The sequence below is a fragment of the Periplaneta americana genome, chromosome 16 (genome assembly GCF_040183065.1).
Source record: "Periplaneta americana isolate PAMFEO1 chromosome 16, P.americana_PAMFEO1_priV1, whole genome shotgun sequence".
Classification (NCBI taxonomy): domain Eukaryota; kingdom Metazoa; phylum Arthropoda; class Insecta; order Blattodea; family Blattidae; genus Periplaneta; species Periplaneta americana.
Window position 1 is genome coordinate 75,044,222 of NC_091132.1, and position 19,655 is coordinate 75,063,876.

Consider the following 19,655-nt stretch of genomic DNA (forward strand, 5'->3'; position numbering starts at 1 on the left):
TGAGTAGGCCTAATCTAAACGAGCCTCTCAAAAATCATTTGGAACATGCCACTGTTTAAAGGTAATTCTAAGACAATTCAGAATGAACTGGTAGATTGCAAGTTGAGTGTCTGCCGATCAGAAATTCAGACTGAAATCGATGGTATTAGTTTTTTTTATCGATTAGCAAATGATGCCACAGACACCTCCCAACTAAGTCAGAAAGTTTTGGTTTTTCGATATGTAGTGCATTTATTTTTGTCCTATACTTATTAGTAATGGTATCAAGAAGTGAAATTTGTATGTACCAGTACCAAAATTTACTGCAGCTCTCCCAATCCACAAGTTCACGAGTCGCCACTGACTAAACATCTGTCAATCAATGCAGCAGGATATTCACACTATTTCTACTGCATTCCGATCTACAATCCGGAACGAAACAGCACGGCAATTTTTTAATTATTTTGTAAACCACACACACACACAATATTCTTTTATTACTGGTTAATTCAAAGCAGAACAAATTGAAGACATCTACATAACCCTCAACAACAAAGCATATTAACAATCCCTAACAACTTTCAACATTAAACGCGCGAGAAATATATTTTCTAGATGTCTGACTTCAGACAACAGATAGATCCTAGCGATCGAAGCGCCACTAGTTGTCAGGCCCACCACCGACAATGTGAAAGCATACAGTCCGTACACACGAAATAATTATACTGTAGGAAATTCAGTTGGCCACATTTGAATCTGTGCATGTAGTACGGAGTGTTATCGTTTTGCGCTGTTTCGAATTTACAGTGACTCATCGAATTAACTGCTAGAAACTAGAGATCTGCAATGAGCTAGTGGGGACACTGATTTACTGTTTTGGACACGAATTGGCCTAGTTTTTAAATGGACTGCGCTCAACCAAATAAAACACAGGTACCCAATCCAAACGCAGCTCATACAGCGGCGTTAAGATGCATTGGATAGTTTCAATCAGGGTTTAAGCTAGAAAATAAATAATTGTCACAAAAATCCACAAATGAAAAATTATATTTGTGCAAATTGTGAAATGCTTGTGCAATATTATAAATAATTGTGCCGAAAGATAACTTAATAAAGTATGTAGAAACAAAAAGTTATGTAATTTGCTTCTTGGAATTTTTATTACTTTCAATCCACAAAATAACATTTACAAAAATACAGTCTTAATTCTTCCCCGAAGGAGTAAAAACTCGCTCTCAGGGACTTATCTAAACACATACTTAACACAAACAAAGATAATTATTTGACACAAAGTGGGTCAAGGAAAAAAATATATATAGGAATAAATTAACTTTAAAAAATACAATTTCAATTTTAACAATTTAACTCATACAAATACATATACATATTAAATCGATATATATTCTTAAAGAATTAAATTCTTAACGCTATTTTTTAAATTTCTGATAATAAAATTTTCCAAATTTGGGTAAACAGTAGACATAAAATTAAAATTATACAATAATTGCATCTAGTTGTGCCATGAGAGTAGTATATCACTTTTTTTGGTTACTTTGCTATTTAACCGCGCTGTATCAACTATTGGATTATTTAGCGTCGATGGAATTGCCTGTAGCGAGATGATATTTGGCGAGATAGGACCGAGGATTCGTCACAGATTACCCCACATTCACTTTATGGTTGGTTAAAACCTCGAAAAAAAAAGCATGCAGATAATCAGCCCAAGCTGGAATCGAACTCAGGCCTGAGCGCAACTCTGGATCAGAAGGAAAACGCACTATCGCCTGAGCTATGACGGTAGCTTCTATCCTATCTTTAAAATATTGATATTTTGAGCACATTATTAAGACATGTTTATTATTTTACATAATATAACAATTTTACGCACATTGTAAACTTAAAATCTAACAATTAGGGCCTACATACTTACAGTTTTAACTCCTAGGAATTTATCTCTTTTATTTATGTGTACATTATCAACTTAAATATATCAACATATTTACAGTTTTACCTTCTACTCGTATTGACAAAACCTTTCGTTGTGTGTATTACCGAAGCTTTTATTTCCAGAATGTTCTGTTTATTTATGAGTTTCGTTACCTTAATTCCAAAACCTTGTAACTCTCTCAGCTGTGGATTTTCACTTTTCGAACGTTTTAAAAGTATTACTACGTTTTCATGGAGTATTCAGGTCGATCTGAATACAATTACCGTATTGAAATCTTCATGAAAACGGGGATTCAATTCGATCTGAGTCTCAAGGTCGATACACCTAAAAAGTGGGATCGGATCGTATTCAGTTCGAATTGAGTTCCATGAAAACGGGTATCGTATTCAATTCGATCTCAGTACGCTAAGCGCGTGATCGATCATTTGTTTGATGTGTCAGCTGCTTTAACGACATTGAGGGAAATATATATGTTGAAAAAAGTGTTGTAAAACATAATATTTCGTAAATAACATATATCAATATAATTAATTATTTATTCCGTCTTATGGCTTGAGCATTGAATTATATATAAAACAAAGCACTTAGAAGTGCTATGCATAGACATTTCGCTAGCCCGCGTTACGAGCGTGCTGAACTAGTCCCGGCTATCGACTGATTACTTGTACAGGATTCATATCATATCATATCGCTAACACTGGTTTATGAATACGAAAAACGTTAGTTCGCTGATCATCCATCGGAAGCCCGTGCTAAGAATATCTATGAATATGGCCCTTATGTTTTACATCTTATTTAGTCTTAATACTAACGTTTTCACCCTTATAGGGCATCTTCAGGTACGAGATATAACAGATCTCCATCTAAAATCAATTACAAAACTTTGCCTTACATTAAGGAAATTACATAAATAGAGTTAAATATAACATAGTGACAATACTAATCATCCAAAACAACATTAAAAAAGATCATGTCAAATATTAAAAACAAAATTAAAACAACGTAAGCTTGCATAGCAGTGTTGGCATACAAAATAGATCTCAATACATTGGTATCCTAAACATATTGTACTGTTGCCAATAACTTGTTGAAAGTGAATAGAGAAGCATACAGAGAGCAGTAATCAATGTGCTAATCATAGTAAAATCAATAAATTACTAGAAATATATAAACATGATATTACTACATGTAGAGTCGTAAAAGCAAATATGAACTGGCTAATTTCGATGGAGCGAGTAAAATTCTTGTTAAGTGTTCTGTGCTCTCATATAAAATTATTTGGAAATTCTAAATCATCACCGTACACAGGTTTTCTGAAATGTTGAATTGAAGGGATGTATTTGTTGTCCATGTAATCAGTTTAATTGAATAAACTGCATCCCGGTGACCAAATATTGTCGAATATTCATTCTGATGTACTGAGCGATGAAACTGTATGTAGTTGTTGGCTTACGTGTGTACTTTCGTGTTTTCCTAAAAGTCAATATTACCAGAATATTAAGTTTTCATGCACCACATTTGCAAAACGCAACATTGTTTATAGCTAATGACTTCACCACAGATTGAGCAATACGCTAATATGTCGATGACATGTTAACCAACATAACCACTTTCGTAACTTCAGCTTCCTTACTCAGATCGTTTTCAATACGTATCGAAAATTGCATGAAAACGGGGATCGTATTCAGTACGGATCGTATTCAGATCGAATTGAATACTCCATGAAAACGTAGTAAATATCTACACATCTATCTACTGGCGCTAATATTGAGCTATTACGAAACTACTTATCAGTCATTCCAGTTGTCACGGATGTTACATTTTTACTATTTTCAGATCCTATACATTGAAAATGAAATAACTTGTCACCTTTTATTGTTAGAATTAATTTAGAAGATCGGCATCATTTTACAGAAAAAAGTAGTTGAGTAAAATTTATTATTAATGCAGAAAATAAACAAAAGGTTCTGTCTCGGACGTTACAAGATTTGTGAACTCACTTCACACCTTATTAACAAAAAGTTTAAAACTCTGGTCTCTGGCTCAAGCAAAAAGAGATTCATTCTCACAGTGTCCATGTGAAAGCAATGCAAATCTCATGGCATCTAATTAGTTCACAAAAACATAATCGGTAAATATTTTATAGCTATTTCTTCCATGTCGGAATGTTACACATATTTTGTCACGGATGTTACAGATGAGTTAATGTAGCCAGAACTTGGAGAGTCGTTAAACTTATATATAAGTTATACAGGGACATCATTTTATTTTTACTAACATTTCTGATATTAACCTGCCTATACCTTTGAATCAACGGTTGCTAACCCATTCCATGACTGGAGTTCGATGGCGTAATATACAAACAAATCACTTTACTAGGTATAGGAGGGAAGAAAAGTAATTCATCCATTTACGTAAACTAGGAAATATCAAGCTTTTGAGTTTGATAATTTTCATTAGGTTTTTGTTTAATCAAAATACAGTACAGTATTAACAATGAGTGTTTTTACTCACGAACTGAGCTATCCATGCGGACGTATTCATTATGCAGTGTATATTAGAGTGTCTATAGCACATTAGCGTACGCTATAGAGAATGAAGTTAAATTGAAAAATAATCATAATATGGATATTTAAACACATTTTTCAAAATGGTGGCGGTTCATTTCGATTAATGTATGTAATTCCAATTACCAGTTTCGTCCTTAGTACTAGTAGGCCTAACTCATGTTGAAATAATTCTGTACCTACTCTATAAAAGAGTACCTTACGTACTGTAAATTCAATCTTCACTTCTGCTCGATCCGAAAAGATAAAATTACTCAGATATTCTATCTACTGTCCGTCCAAGTGATTATGTCGCAGGATCGTAGAAAGGAGCGAAATCACGTGACAGTTAATTACTTAACGAGGCCTGTTATTTAAGTTATTTTAAACAGTTGTATGGGTATAATATTACGTATATGTCCAATTCCTAACAGAAATTAATGTTCTCATAAAAGAGCTAAGACAGCCCAGCCACTAGCCTTTACCGAGAGGCGAATAGAAACTGGTGGGGAAAACCGGAATGCGACGTAGGCAAATGGACGACAGTACCTTTGCGAAAATGATGCAATATTGAAAGCTCTTTCGTCACTGGAAAACGCGAACATATTTTTGGAACGTACTGTGACGTAAGGCTACTATGACTTGGATCTGTGTAGAAGACGGTTGAACTTCATTCGTAGAAGGGGTGGGAGTGAAGTACATTCAAAAACTCAGGTACAATAAAAATTGAAGTAAAAATAAAATGATGTCCCTGTATAAAGGTTGAGTAAAAAGTATAGAACAATGCTTGTACCTTTCTTATTTTTAATTTTATGAAGAACTATTTATACAAAAGTTGTAGGGTATCAAAGAAGGAATATTTCAAATACTATACTACTTATGGCTTATAAGGAACCCGGAGGTCCATTGCCGCTCTCATAAGCCCGCCATCGGTCCCTATACTGAGCAAGATTAATCCATTCTCTGCCATCATAACCCACCTCCCTCAAATCCATTTTAATATTATCCTCCCATCTACGTCTCGGCCTTCCCAAAAGTCTTATTCCCTCTGGCCTCCCAACTAACACTCTATATGCATTTCGGGATTCGCTCATACGTGCTACATGCCCTGCCCATCTCAAACGTCTGAATTTAATGTTCCTAATTTTGTCAAGTCAAGAATAAAATGCATGCATTTCTGCGTTCTGTAACTTTCTCTATTCTCCTGTAACTTCATCCCTCTTAGACCCAAATATTTCCCTCCATTCTCTTGTAACTTCATCCCTCTTAGACCCAAATATTTCCCTAAGCACTTATTCTCAAACACCCTTAACCTATGTTCCTCTCTCAAAGTGAGAGTCCAAGTTTCACAACCATACAGAAGAACCGGTAATATAACTTAACTGCTTTATAAATTCTAAGTTTCAGCCTTTTTGAGAGGAGACTGAATGACAAAAGCTTCTCAACCGAATAATAACAGACATTTTCCATGTTTATTCTGCGTTTAATTTCCTCCCGAGTATCATTTATATTTGTTACTGTTGCTCCAAGATATTTGAATTTTTCCACCTCTTCAAAGGATAAATTTCCAATTTTTATATTTCCATTTCGTACAATATTCTGGTCATATAATCATATACTTTGTCTCTTTGGGATTTACTTCCAAATCTATCTCTTTACTTGCTTCAAGTAAAATTCACGTGTTTTGCTTAATAGTTTGTGGATTTTATCCTACCATATTCACTTCATCCGCATAAGCAAGGAAGTGATGTAACCCGTTCAATTCCAAACCCTTTCTGTTATTCTTATTTAATGAAATGCGTCTAGAAAGGAACATTACTCATTCTACGGTAGCCAACCTTTTAAGAAAGTTCAATGAAACTGGAAGTGTTAAAAATGAGCCAAAGTTTGGAAGGCCAAAACAAATTACAGATGATGAAAAAGCTCTTGATATTGTATTAGCAGTAGAAGAATACCCACATTTATCGACTCGCCAGCTTGCAATTAACCATGATATCAGCCAAAAATCTATATGCAACTTAATGAAGTCGGTCAAATTGCTCCCATACAAGGTATATCTGCTACAAGAACTCAGTGAAGATGACTTTCATAGACGTACAGTTACCCTTAAAAGGAATGAGACGACTCTTGGTCGTCGGAAGTTAAAGTTCTACAGCGCGGTTCACTCTATATCGACGTAACGATACATAACATGAGAAATAGAGCAAGAATTGATACGAGGACCACAACAAGGACAAGGACCAAAATAAGAATCACGAAGAAGACAGCCATTTAAGGCCACGATTTCACAACATAGCTAGGGTCACATGCTATCATTGCTTCTCTGTACCGAATGGCAAATGCCTGCTATGGGATCTACATTCTAGACTGCTGTTGTCACTGACTTGTCTTGGTAGCTCATGTAGTAGCGTGTCGGTTCCACTATATAACCGAAACGTCTCGTGTTCGATCCCAGGTAAAACTTTTTTTATTGTGGTGTAATTAATTTCTTCAGAGTTCCTCGACTGTCTAATTTGTCGAAAAATATGGAATAATTTATGCCCAATTTCTGGGTCTTACAAGTGGGCTGAACCTCGTCAGAAAATCTTACTTGGAAGTTAAAAGTATTCTTCCTCAAACAATAATCATAAGAACCAAAAAGAGACCTGGTAACTTAAAATCTTGTACACATGCCATCAGCTTCTATTACAGCTTTAAGTCAATCCGGCATGGATCTCACGAGATTGTGGAATAGGTTCTGATCCCCGGCGAGATCTTCCCAGGTGTCAACAACTTGATTCCACAATTCGTCTCGATTTCGAGGGCGTCGGTGGGCATAGGTGGCTATTCTGTAGTGACATAAACATAGATTATCTCTCGGAACTTTTCCGTAAAAGTAAATTAAATTCACTCCTTGAAACTGACAACCTTAGTCCTAGCTTAATATTCCCACCAGCATACAAACTGAAGTAGCCATTGATAAAGGTTCTGTACACAGAATTAGACTGAATTTCTATTCGACAGAATCTATAATCAATGGCTTGTCTGAACATGATAAACAAACCCTAAGTGTTTCCAATGTCACTGAACAATTTCAAAATATTAATTTAAAAACTAAAAAAGGGTCGTAAATTCTGTATCTAGTGATTATTTACATTTATGTCTACAAAATGAATCTTGGAAAAACGTATATGAAACTGGTACCACTGATATTAAGAGTAAATGTATTGTATCTTTCACTAAATTTCAGAATCACTTCAGTGGATGTTCTCCACTCAATGTTGTGAAAAAATACAAAAGTAAAAAAAATGTAGATAACGCAGGGACTTAAAAATCTCAAGTATTAAAAAGAAGAATCTCTATGTAATGCGCTGCAATGTAATGATCCTCATGTTCTTAAATACTACAAGAAGAAGTACAGTGTAATTTATCAAAAATTATGAAAGAGGGAAATAGAATACATTTGAATAGAAAAGTACAAAATTCAGATAATGCAGTTAAAGCTATTGGGAATATTATTAAAGTTAAACTTGTAGATATTCTAAGAAGAACATATTTTTTCATTAAAATAAGTGATTATAAAGTAGAGGATTGCAAATCTATTGCAAATTCTTTTAACGTTTTATAGTGTATGGTACAGAAATATTATTGACAACTTAAACATTAAAGATTTTGCAAAAGATACTGCAATTGGTTACTTAACAGTTGCATTTAATAATTAGTATTAATATATATAATTAGTCAATAACTGCAACATTACTTTTTCATTCAATCATAACATGAATAAAATTGAATGCATGTTAAATTAAACACTATTGGAAACACGTAGATAAAATAGTTAAAATCAACTGAAGGGGTGAGAATGAAATAATCCAAAGCCACACTTTAAAAAAAATTGTTTTATGCGAGTGCATTTCTTACACATATGGGAAAGCTACTAATAAAATATTGTAATAACTACTCAACAAATGACATAGCCTAAGGACTCTAAACCTTAGTAAAAACTTGTCTGTGTGACTTAGGAATATTTTTTAATTTCATTTTAATTGTTAGTTTTTAATATGTATGCATTTGCATTGTATATGTGTGTATGTGTGTAAATGCATTCACTAGATTAACGTTTATAATATTATGACTTGTAATTTTGTATTGTCGGTGATAATGAACACTTAATCTCAGGACTTTGTAAAACTCTATTTCAACGTTACTTAGCTATTTCAACATTATTTAGACAAAAAAATTGTTGATGTAGACTCAGAATCGAACTCTCTCTCTTCTACACAACAGGCAGAGGTCTTAGCGTCTGAGCTATTGAAACGACACGAAAGTTTTCCTTTCTGTGCGGAGTGTCGATCTAGTCATGTAGGTCCATTGTCGATTTAACTACACGATTTACGTATATATTTATATTTTATTTACGTAATATTATCATATTTTTTGCAATATTTGAAGTGAATTTCGGAACGATGGTAGTAACAAACCAAATATCCTGCATTTAAGCAACTCAATATTCGTTATCTTGTGTATCAGTGCTCTGATCTCTGATCATGCGCAGTGTCTTACATCTGAGACTTAGGAATATTCAATCGTCTCATCCTTTTCCAGGGAAACTGTACTAGTTTGCCGAAACCCTCAATGACATGCTCAACCAGAACCCTAATATTTTCCGATGTAGTTACTTTCTGTCTAAACGGTAATATAAATCGTCACAACTGCCATTACTGGGCTAACGAGAATCCCCGTTGAATGATAGAACACCATACACAACGTCCACAAAATGTAAATGTGTGGGCTGGTATAATTGATGACAGATTTATACGCCTATTTTTCATTGATGGCAACTTAAATTCCGAACTGTATTTATACCTTCTGCAGCTTGTGGTACTTTATTTCCTGGAGAAGGAGGAGGAATTCAAGATGATATCTTATCCCAGCAAGATGGTGCTCCTGCAAAATTGTGGAAGGGAGGCAGTGAATTATTTAAATCAGTATTTCCAAGAAGATCGAACAACAGAAGCGAAATTATTAAATGGCTGCCAAGATCCCCTGATCTGAACCCATTAGATTTTTTGTGTGTGTGTGCGTGCGCGTGCGTGTGCGCGTGCGTGCGTGCGTGCGTGTGTGTGTGTGGATAGGTGATTTGAAGGGTCTACCAGGACCGACCATGAGACCTGGAAGATTTACAACGAAGAATTAGGGATGAAATACAGCAGATCAGTCAACCAGTGTTGCTGAGAACATTAAGCAATTTCAAAGACAGATTCATTTGACTGCCTCCGTGGTCTGTGGTTAGCATGCTGGCTTCCAGATCAGGAGGTCCCGGGTTCGATTCCCGGGCTAGGCTCTCGGTGAATTTTTCTTGAAGAAGAGGAATTCCCTGGGTGTCTAGAGTCTGGAAATTTGTGTGAGTGTGATTGTGTGCCGGGTTAATATAAATTAACCAATCATCACAATATAAAAATACGTCAGGACTGTCGCTGGGCAGTAACCTGAACACACGTTTCAGCGTCACATTGTTGACATTTGTTAACACAACTATAAAGCATCTAATAGATGCTATAGAGTTACCAACAACGAAAAAAAAAAAAAAAAAAAAAAAAGACAGATTCATGCATTGTTTCGCAGTGAATGGAGGCCATTTTGAACACCTTTTGTGAACCGAAATCAACGTGTGTCACAACACAACAATGCTGATTTTGGTTTTAATGGGTTTTCTTGCTTTAAAATCCATGTATTGTATTACTTTTGCAGTTAAATTCCAACGGTGCATATTCTACAATGTATCTTTTTTAAATTATAAATTTAAAAAATATTAATATTATTATTCAATTTTTTTCATTAGCTTTATTCACTTGTTTCTATTTGCTTTAGTCTGCAATTGTTTAATCCAAAGCCTCCTCAAATTGATGTACTAAAGTATTAAAATTTCCCTTTGTTCAGTACACATACATTGTCATTAAAAAAAGGTAATTTTTACAAAACAATACCTTATAAATGACAAAAAAATCTGATTTTGTACGTACTGACACCTGAAGAATTAGAAAATGGGGAAATAAATAAAATAAGTACAAGATTCCATTTAAAAAACAGACTCATTAGCATGGGCTATTCCATATGAAATCGATCAGTAAAAAACCTCGCATTTTTTATACTCTAATTTTTCCCTACTTATACAAGGTGCTGAGGGGAGTGCATTTTCAAGAATATACTATCGAAAGTCAAACGGTTTTCGTATTATTGAGCGACAAATTTAACGTATTTTATAAAAACAAGCCTCTTTCAGCGTTCAGAACTCTGGAATCATTTATTGCAGAACATTGAACGAGAGCTCATTTTGAAGCTGACGTTTGGTAGGTTATGTTAAGAAGTAATCCTTATTTTTATTGTACACAGAGAGACAGATAATCTGATTTTACTTGCTTTTAGGCTTTTTGGCCATTTGTAAAAATGTAAAAAAATATTGAGGAAAAACCTTGCATTATCAAGAGGGATTCGGCATTGTTTGCTTAGTGGTACGGAAATAAGTTTCGAGGGTATTAAATAAATTATTTTCACACGCCTAGACTTGAACGACACGCACTGGCCGAGAGCTTGCCGATAAGCGAGCATTGGGCGTCATTTTACTCCTGTGTTTATGAACACCTGTGATAAAGCTAGCACAGCTATGCGCTGCTAGACGACACATCACGTGTTTCTCTCCTGGCCTTGCTTGTCCCGGCTTAGCTTCCGTCTCACAGTCAGCTGGTTAGTTCACGCGCGCACTATTTATTTCCTTTATTTGATATTTTCAATACTTTCTTATCAACATACCATCAGTAAAAAATTTGTGTTTATTTGTACTTTCAATGCGGAATCTAACTATATATTTTTAAAATATTTTTTCCTAGCCAAAGGCGTCTTAATGAGAAAAAAAATATAAATTTCTCCATTTCCATAAAAAGTAAGAAAATCTGTTTATATGTCAATATAAACTTTAATTTCTCAGCATCAAAATAAACCATGATTTTGATCATTGGCTGAAAGGGTTTCGGAGCTACAACAGTTTAAATTTGCTAATTTAATAAAAATACGATAAATTTAAATATTTTTAATTTAAACACTATGAAGTTCTGAAACCTTAAACATTGCACAAACATTGTATCACAGTTCTCTACGTACAAAAAAAAGGTTCATTGTATTTAGAAATTGTGAGGTCAATTTTCTCTATATTTCGGTCGATTTGAGATGGAATAGCTAATACTCTTTATAAATGAAGAACATACAATATGAAAACATGTTAAATATTTTAATACGGTATTCTTTATTTGATTTCCTACAATTTTTGTATAAACAGTTTCTTCATAAAATTAGAAATAAGAAAGTTACAAGCATTGTTCCATACTTTTTACTCCTCCTGTCCAATCGCATAAAAGAGACACCCACTCTAGCTGTGCATATGCTCAAGAAAACTAAAGAAGTCTTGTTTTCTGTGGTTTAATGTTGGATGTGAAAACGAACTTCGCACCCAGAATATAGAAACACATGATCCAAATATTAAATCCAATAAGAATCATGACCATCTCCGAAGTATAGAACCAGGTACAAAATGGATAAAGATAAGCTCCGTAGAGGATGTTGCCACTCAGGTACCTGCAGGCAGAGGACGGGCAATTAGTTTACAGTAGTTATTTCTTAAACTAAACAACGCATGAATATCTATTAATAGCTACAGTGGGCCTACAAGTTCTGTGTATATAACATATTCACATTTTTGTGACTTTTTGTGACTATAATACAGATTTCCAGATGATAACGCAAAGACTCACATGAGATAAGCCATTGGTTTCTGGTAACTTAGTAGTGGATAATTAGAGATTTCCTTTTAAGAGTTGCTGGGAAATGTAGGCTAAATAAATTAACTTGAAAGTCACTTTCATTACACGTATTTATTAATATAGTTATTTTATGTTGGTTTTGACAAATTTTAGCACGTAATAATGACCCATAATTTTGATAAAACAGTACGGGCATTAACACCTTAAATGAGTCACTGCCGACTACCCATTAGCTCCCTATTCCACTTTCACAGGGTAGGAGTGTCCGATAACAGTAACAGAGTATGGTGATATTTGTTTTATTATGTTGGCGATATCATTTGGTCAGCCCAATTACTGATTTGTTAGTCGCGCATGCGTGCTGCTGTTCCGAATCTATTCCATGGAAGTTTGCTTTGGACAGAAAAGCAGTTGAAGAAGAGTTCCCGACCCGGAAGTTGCCTTTTCAAGGCTAGTCGGTCCCGACAGGTGAAAATGTTCCTTTAACGTCACTTAGTGTCGGCTCTGTGAGGCGTGAGGTTAGATAAAAAAAAATGTATTTGACCGTTAGTTGATTCAATTTTCCAAAATTCTAATTTAGATAAAGATCTTTCCCTCGATTGTTGGCTTATTATGGATTCAACTTCTTGAATTTAAATTGGGCCCAGTAACTCAGTTCACCACGTGTATTAACTTAGTTAAATACTCTTTGATTCATTATCAAAGTTTTTCATACTTTGCTTGCATAACTAAACGTTAACGAATGAACCTGAGTAATCGTTATTTGATTATTTTCCGAGTCTAAAGCTCTGTAATTATTATTGCAATGGAATCTATTAGGCCTATACCAGTTAATACATTTTATCTTAAATGATCTGATCTGTTTAATACCACCACCACCACCACCACCGTTACTACTTACTACTATTTAACTATAGCAATTTTATTTTCCACCTTTGCTTATCTTAATGTTATTAGTTTACATTAACGTTTTCGATACACTACGGGAAAATTTCAAATAAACTCTGTAATTTTTCAAAAAACAAAACATCAACATAACTCCTAGCACTAACAACAAATTAAACAACATAATTCCGAACAAAACCAATAACAACGAACCCCTTCTAAACAGCGGAATATACCAATTGAAATGTAAAAATTGCACCAAAACATATAAAGGCCAGACCCGACGTAATTTCAAAATCAGATTCCGAGAACATACCTCCGATTTCACTTACAATAGGAACAAATCCAAATTTGCACAGCACCTCATTGAAGAAAATCATGAATTAAACATAAACGACACATTAAACAGTGCGGTTTTCGGCGTAATAGATCGACTATTGATCAGATTTTTTGTATTCGACAGATAATGGAGAAAAAATGGGAGTATAAGGGTACAGTACATCAGTTATTCATAGATTTCAAAAAGGCTTATGACTCGGTTAAGAGGGAAGTATTATATGATATTCTTATTGAATTTGGTATTCCCAAGAAACTAGTTCGATTAATTAAAATGTGTCTCAGTGAAGCATACAGCAGAGTCGGTATAGTCAGTTTCTATCTGATGCTTTTCCAATTCACTGCGGGCTAAAGCAGGGAGATGCACTATCACCTTTACTTTTTAACTTCGCTTTAGAATATGCCATTAGGAAAGTTCAGGATAACAGGCAGGGTTTGGAATTGAACGGGTTACATCAGCTTCTTGTCTATGCGGATGACGTGAATATGTTAGGAGAAAATACACAAACGATTAGGGAAAACACGGAAATTTTACTTTAAGCAAGTAGAGCGATCGGTTTGGAAGTAAATCCCGAAAAGACAAAGTATATGATTATGTCTCGTGACCAGAATATTGTACGAAATGGAAATATAAAAATTGGAGATTTATCCTTCGAAGAGGTGGAAAAATTCAAATATCTTGGAGCAACAGTAACAAATATAAATGATACTCGGGAGGAAATTAAACGCAGAATAAATATGGGTTCTTCTGTATGGTTGTGAAACTTGGACTTTCACTTTGAGAGAGGAACATAGGTTCAGGGTGTTTGAGAATAAGGTGCTAAGGAAAATATTTGGGGCTAAGCGGGATGAAGTTACAGGAGAATGGAGAAAGTTCCACAACACAGAACTGCACGCATTGTATTCTTCACCTGACATAATTAGGAACATTAAATCCAGACGTTTGAGATGGGCAGGGCATGTAGCACGTATGGGCGAATCCAGAAATGCATATAGAGTGTTAGTTGGGAGACCGGAGGGAAAAAGACCTTTAGGGAGGCCGAGACGTAGATGGGAGGATAATATTAAAATGGATTTGAGGGAGGTGGGGTATGATGATAGAGACTGGATTAATCTTGCACAGGATAGGGACCGCTGGCGGGCTTATGTGAGGGCGGCAATGAACCTTCGGGTTCCTTAAAAGCCATTTGTAAGTAAGTAAGTAAGTAAACGACACATTAAAAATACTAAAAATCATAAATAACCCCACAATAGACACAGCTGAACAATTCCATATTATAAAATAATCCAACTCAGGAAACCCCCTTCTCAATGAACAAATAGTCAACACAAACAATCCACTTTTTAACTTATTTAAAATTATTCCCGCCAAAACAAACATGCACAACAACCACACAGGTCCCACCAACACTTCCTATGCCAGATGACGTACACTAGGAAATATTGTAATTGAGACCGCCAGTGTAGTCCCAGCCAAGCAACAAACAAGAACAGTTCGACAACAGCTAAAATTGTAAGTTATCCTCTTGCATAAGCCTTACGCGAAGTAGTTTTCAACTTAACTATAAAACAAAATCGTCCTAATTCAATTCATTGTCCACACCTGTGGAGTAACGGTCAGCGCGTCTGGCCGCGAAACCAGGTGGCCCGAGTTCGAATCCCGGTCGGGGCAAGTTACTTGGTTGAGGTTTTTTCCGGGGTTTTCCCTCAACCCAATACGAGCAAATGCTGGGTAACTTTCGGTGCTGGACCCTGGACTCATTTCACCGGCATTATCACCTTCATTTCATTCAGACGCTAAATAACCTAGATGTTGATACAGCGTCGTAAAATAACCCAATTAAATAATTCAATTCATTAATACAATGTAAATTGTTACAGACACGCAGGCTGTACTAGATTCACGGACTCAACGGAAAATCACTTTGTACCACATACGTCTAATTACCGACACATAGCAACTGTACCAATGATTTTCACAGTAGCTTATAAGAACAACATAATTTAAAAAAAGTGATAAGTCTACAAAGACTCCAATAACACATAGTACCAAAACTTTAGATAAATCAGTGAACAAAAAAATACGTTATTAAGACAGTGATTTAACTAAGATCAGCAGAAGCAGCCCAATTCAACGACCAACAGGCTAATACGGCCAACCATATAAGTGTTCAAAGTGCTTTTATAGTGTTTATAGTGTTTTGTAGTGTATACTTTACTTGTTTTATATATATTTACATGTTATATTATTGCTCTCACATAATTTTACACTGTCCTACACAGACCTTCATAGCGAACTTTAACAAAAATCTTAACAAGTAACTAGAGACATAGAATTAGGTTAATTCACAGCAACGATAAACCCTAGCTAGACTAGGAAATCATGATATGTTCTATGCATTTGAATAACCCACAACACAAAATGAGGCGAGGTTTTCATCACATATGTTGACATAACATCCTAACATCTGAAGATGATACAATAAGAGTATCGAAAATGTTAATGTAAACTAATAACATTAAGATAAGCAAAGGTGGAAAATAAAATTGCTATAGTTAAATAATATAAGCTTATCGGTATCACCAAAAATGAAACTACTTACTACTAACTACTTACTACTACTAACTACTTATCACCACTTACCACTCACCACTCAACTCTCACCCACTACTACCACTACCACAACCACCACCGTTACTACTTACTACTTACCAATAACTACTTACTACTACTACTACTAACTACCACTAACTACTTACCACCACTTACCATTTACCACTCACCACTCAACCATCACCCACTACTACTACCTACTACTACCACTACCACAACCACTACAGTTACTACTACTACTACTACTACTACTACTACTACTACTAACTACCAACTACTTACCATCACTTACCACTCATCCACTACTACCTACTACTACCACTACCACAACCAACTACCGTTACTACTACTACCACTAACTACTTACCACCATTTACCACTACTTACCACTTAACACTTACCACTCACCACTCAACCCTCACCTACTACTACTACTACCACTAACTACTTACCACCACTTACCACTTATCACCACTTATCACTTACCACTCAACCCTCACCCACTACCACAACCACAACCACTACCGTTACTACTTATTACTACTACTAACTACCACTAACTACTAACTACTTACCACCACTTACCACTTACCACACACCCACTCTTACCTACTACTACCATTGCCACAACCAACTACCGTTACTACTTACCACTAACTACTTACTACTACTACTACTACTACCACTATTACTACTACTACTACTACAACCAACACCGCCGCTACTACTACGACTACTACTACTACTACTACTACTACTACTACTACTACTACTACTACTACTACTACCACCAATACTACAACTATCGCCGTCACCACTATAACCACCACCACCTCCGCAGCCTCCACCACAACAACCACCACCTCCACTACTACAACCACCACCACCTCCGCCGCCGCCACCACTACAACCACCACCACCTCCGCTACCACTACAACCACCGCCGCCTCCACCACTACAACCAACATCACCTCCGCCGCCTCTACCACTAAAACCACCGCCGCCTCCACCACTACAACCACCACAACCTCCGCCGCCTCTACTACTACAACCACCGCCGCCTCCACCACTACAACCACCACCACCTCCGCCGCCGCTACCACTACAACCACCGCCGCCACCACTACTACAACCTCCGCCGCCTCTACCACTACAACCACCGCCGCCTCTACCACTACAACCTCCGCCGCCTCTACCACTACAACCACCGCAGCCTCCACCACTACAACCACCACCACCTCCGCCGCCGCTACCACTACAACCACCGCCGCCGCCACCACTACAACCAACACCGCCTCCGCCGCCGCTACCACTACAACCACCACCACCTCCGCCGCCACCACTATAACCACCACCACCTCCGCCGCCGCTACCAATACAACCACCGCCGCCTCCACCACTACAACCACCACCACCTCCGCCGCCTCTACTACTACAACCACCGCCGCCGCTACCACTACAACCACCGCCGCCACCACTACTACAACCTCCGCCGCCTCTACCACTACAACCACCGCCGCCTCTACCACTACAACCACCGCAGCCTCCACCACTACAACCACCACCACCTCCGCCGCCGCTACCACTACAACCACCGCCGCCGCCACCACTACAACCAACATCATCTCCGCCGCCTCTACCACTAAAACCACCGCCGCCTCCACCACTACAACCACCACAACCTCCGCCGCCTCTACTACTACAACCACCGCCGCCTCCACCACTACAACCACCACCACCTCCGCCGCCGCTACCACTACAACCACCGCCGCCACCACTACTACAACCTCCGCCGCCTCTACCACTACAACCACCGCCGCCTCTACCACTACAACCTCCGCCGCCTCTACCACTACAACCACCGCAGCCTCCACCACTACAACCACCACCACCTCCGCCGCCGCTACCACTACAACCACCGCCGCCGCCACCACTACAACCAACACCGCCTCCGCCGCCGCTACCACTACAACCACCACCACCTCCGCCGCCACCACTATAACCACCACCACCTCCGCCGCCGCTACCAATACAACCACCGCCGCCTCCACCACTACAACCACCACCACCTCCGCCGCCGCTACCAATACAAACACCGCCGCCTCCACCACTACAACCACCACTACCTCCGCAGCCTCTACTACTACAACCACCGCCGCCGCTACCACTACAACCACCGCCGCCACCACTACTACAACCTCCGCCGCCTCTACCACTACAACCACCGCCGCCTCTACCACTACAACCTCCGCCGCCTCTACCACTACAACCACCGCAGCCTCCACCACTACAACCACCACCACCTCCGCCGCCGCTACCACTACAACCACCGCCGCCGCCACCACTACAACCAACACCGCCTCCGCCGCCGCTACCACTACAACCACCACCACCTCCGCCGCCACCACTATAACCACCACCACCTCCGCCGCCGCTACCAATACAACCACCGCCGCCTCCACCACTACAACCACCACCACCTCAGCCGCCGCTACCAATACAAACACCGCCGCTTCCACCACTACAACCACCACTACCTCCGCCGCCTCTACTACTACAACCACCGCCGCCGCTACCACTACAACCACCGCCGCCACCACCACTACAACCACCGCCGCCTCTGCCACTACAACCTCCGCCGCCTCTACCACTACAACCATCGCCGCCGCCACCACTACAACCTCCGCCGCCTCTACCACTACAACCACCTCCGCCTCCACCACTACAACCAACACCACCTCCGCCGCCGCTACCACTACAACCACCACCACATCCGCCGCCACCACTATAACCACCACCACCTCCGCCGCCGCTACCAATACAACCACCGCCGCCTCCATCACTACAACCACCACCACCTCCGCCGCCGCTACCAATACAACCACCGCCGCCGCTACCACTACAACCACCGCCGACGCCACCATTACAACCACCACCACCTCCGCTACCACCACAACCACCGCCGCCTCCACCACTACAACCACCACCACCTCCGCCGCCTCTACCACTACAACCACCGCCGCCTCCACCACTACCTCCGCCGCCTCTACTACTACAACCACCACCACCTTCGCCGCCGTTACCACTACAACCACCGCTGCCTCCACCACTACAGCCACCACCACCTCCGCCGCCGCCACCACTACTACAAACTCCACCGCCTTTACCACTACAACCACCGCCGCCTCTACACAACCTCCGCCGCCTCTACCACTACAACCACCGCCGCCGCCACCACCACCACCACCTCCGCCGCCTCTACCAGTATAACCACCGCCGCCGCCACCACTACAACCACCACCACCTCCGCCGCCGCTACCACTACAACCACCACCACCTCCGCCACTATTATTATTATTATTATTATTATTATTATTATTATTATTATTATTATTATTATTATTATTGTGCATAAGTGTAATAATTATCATTTTTTCTTTAAGAAAGGAGGAATAATGCATCTAGAAGCTCTGGAACGTAACAGTGATGATATCTCTCTCATGCAAATAAATAAATGTTGTCTGGGTTAGTAACTTAATTTCACAGCAAATTTC

General features: G+C 38.7%; 1 protein-coding gene across 4 annotated transcripts in view; it reads right to left on the reverse strand.

The window, feature by feature from the left end:
* Positions 1 to 11,733: 11,733 nt before the first annotated feature.
* LOC138716451 (androgen-dependent TFPI-regulating protein-like) overlaps positions 11,734 to 19,655 on the reverse strand; it is a 37,082-nt gene continuing 29,160 nt past the window's right edge. For all 4 annotated transcript variants that reach the window (XM_069849555.1, XM_069849554.1, XM_069849556.1 and 1 more), the window contains exon 5: positions 11,734 to 12,081. In XM_069849555.1, coding sequence (XP_069705656.1) covers positions 11,901 to 12,081 — 181 coding nt within the window. In that variant the 3' untranslated portion in view covers positions 11,734 to 11,900. The remainder of the gene's footprint in view (positions 12,082 to 19,655) is intronic.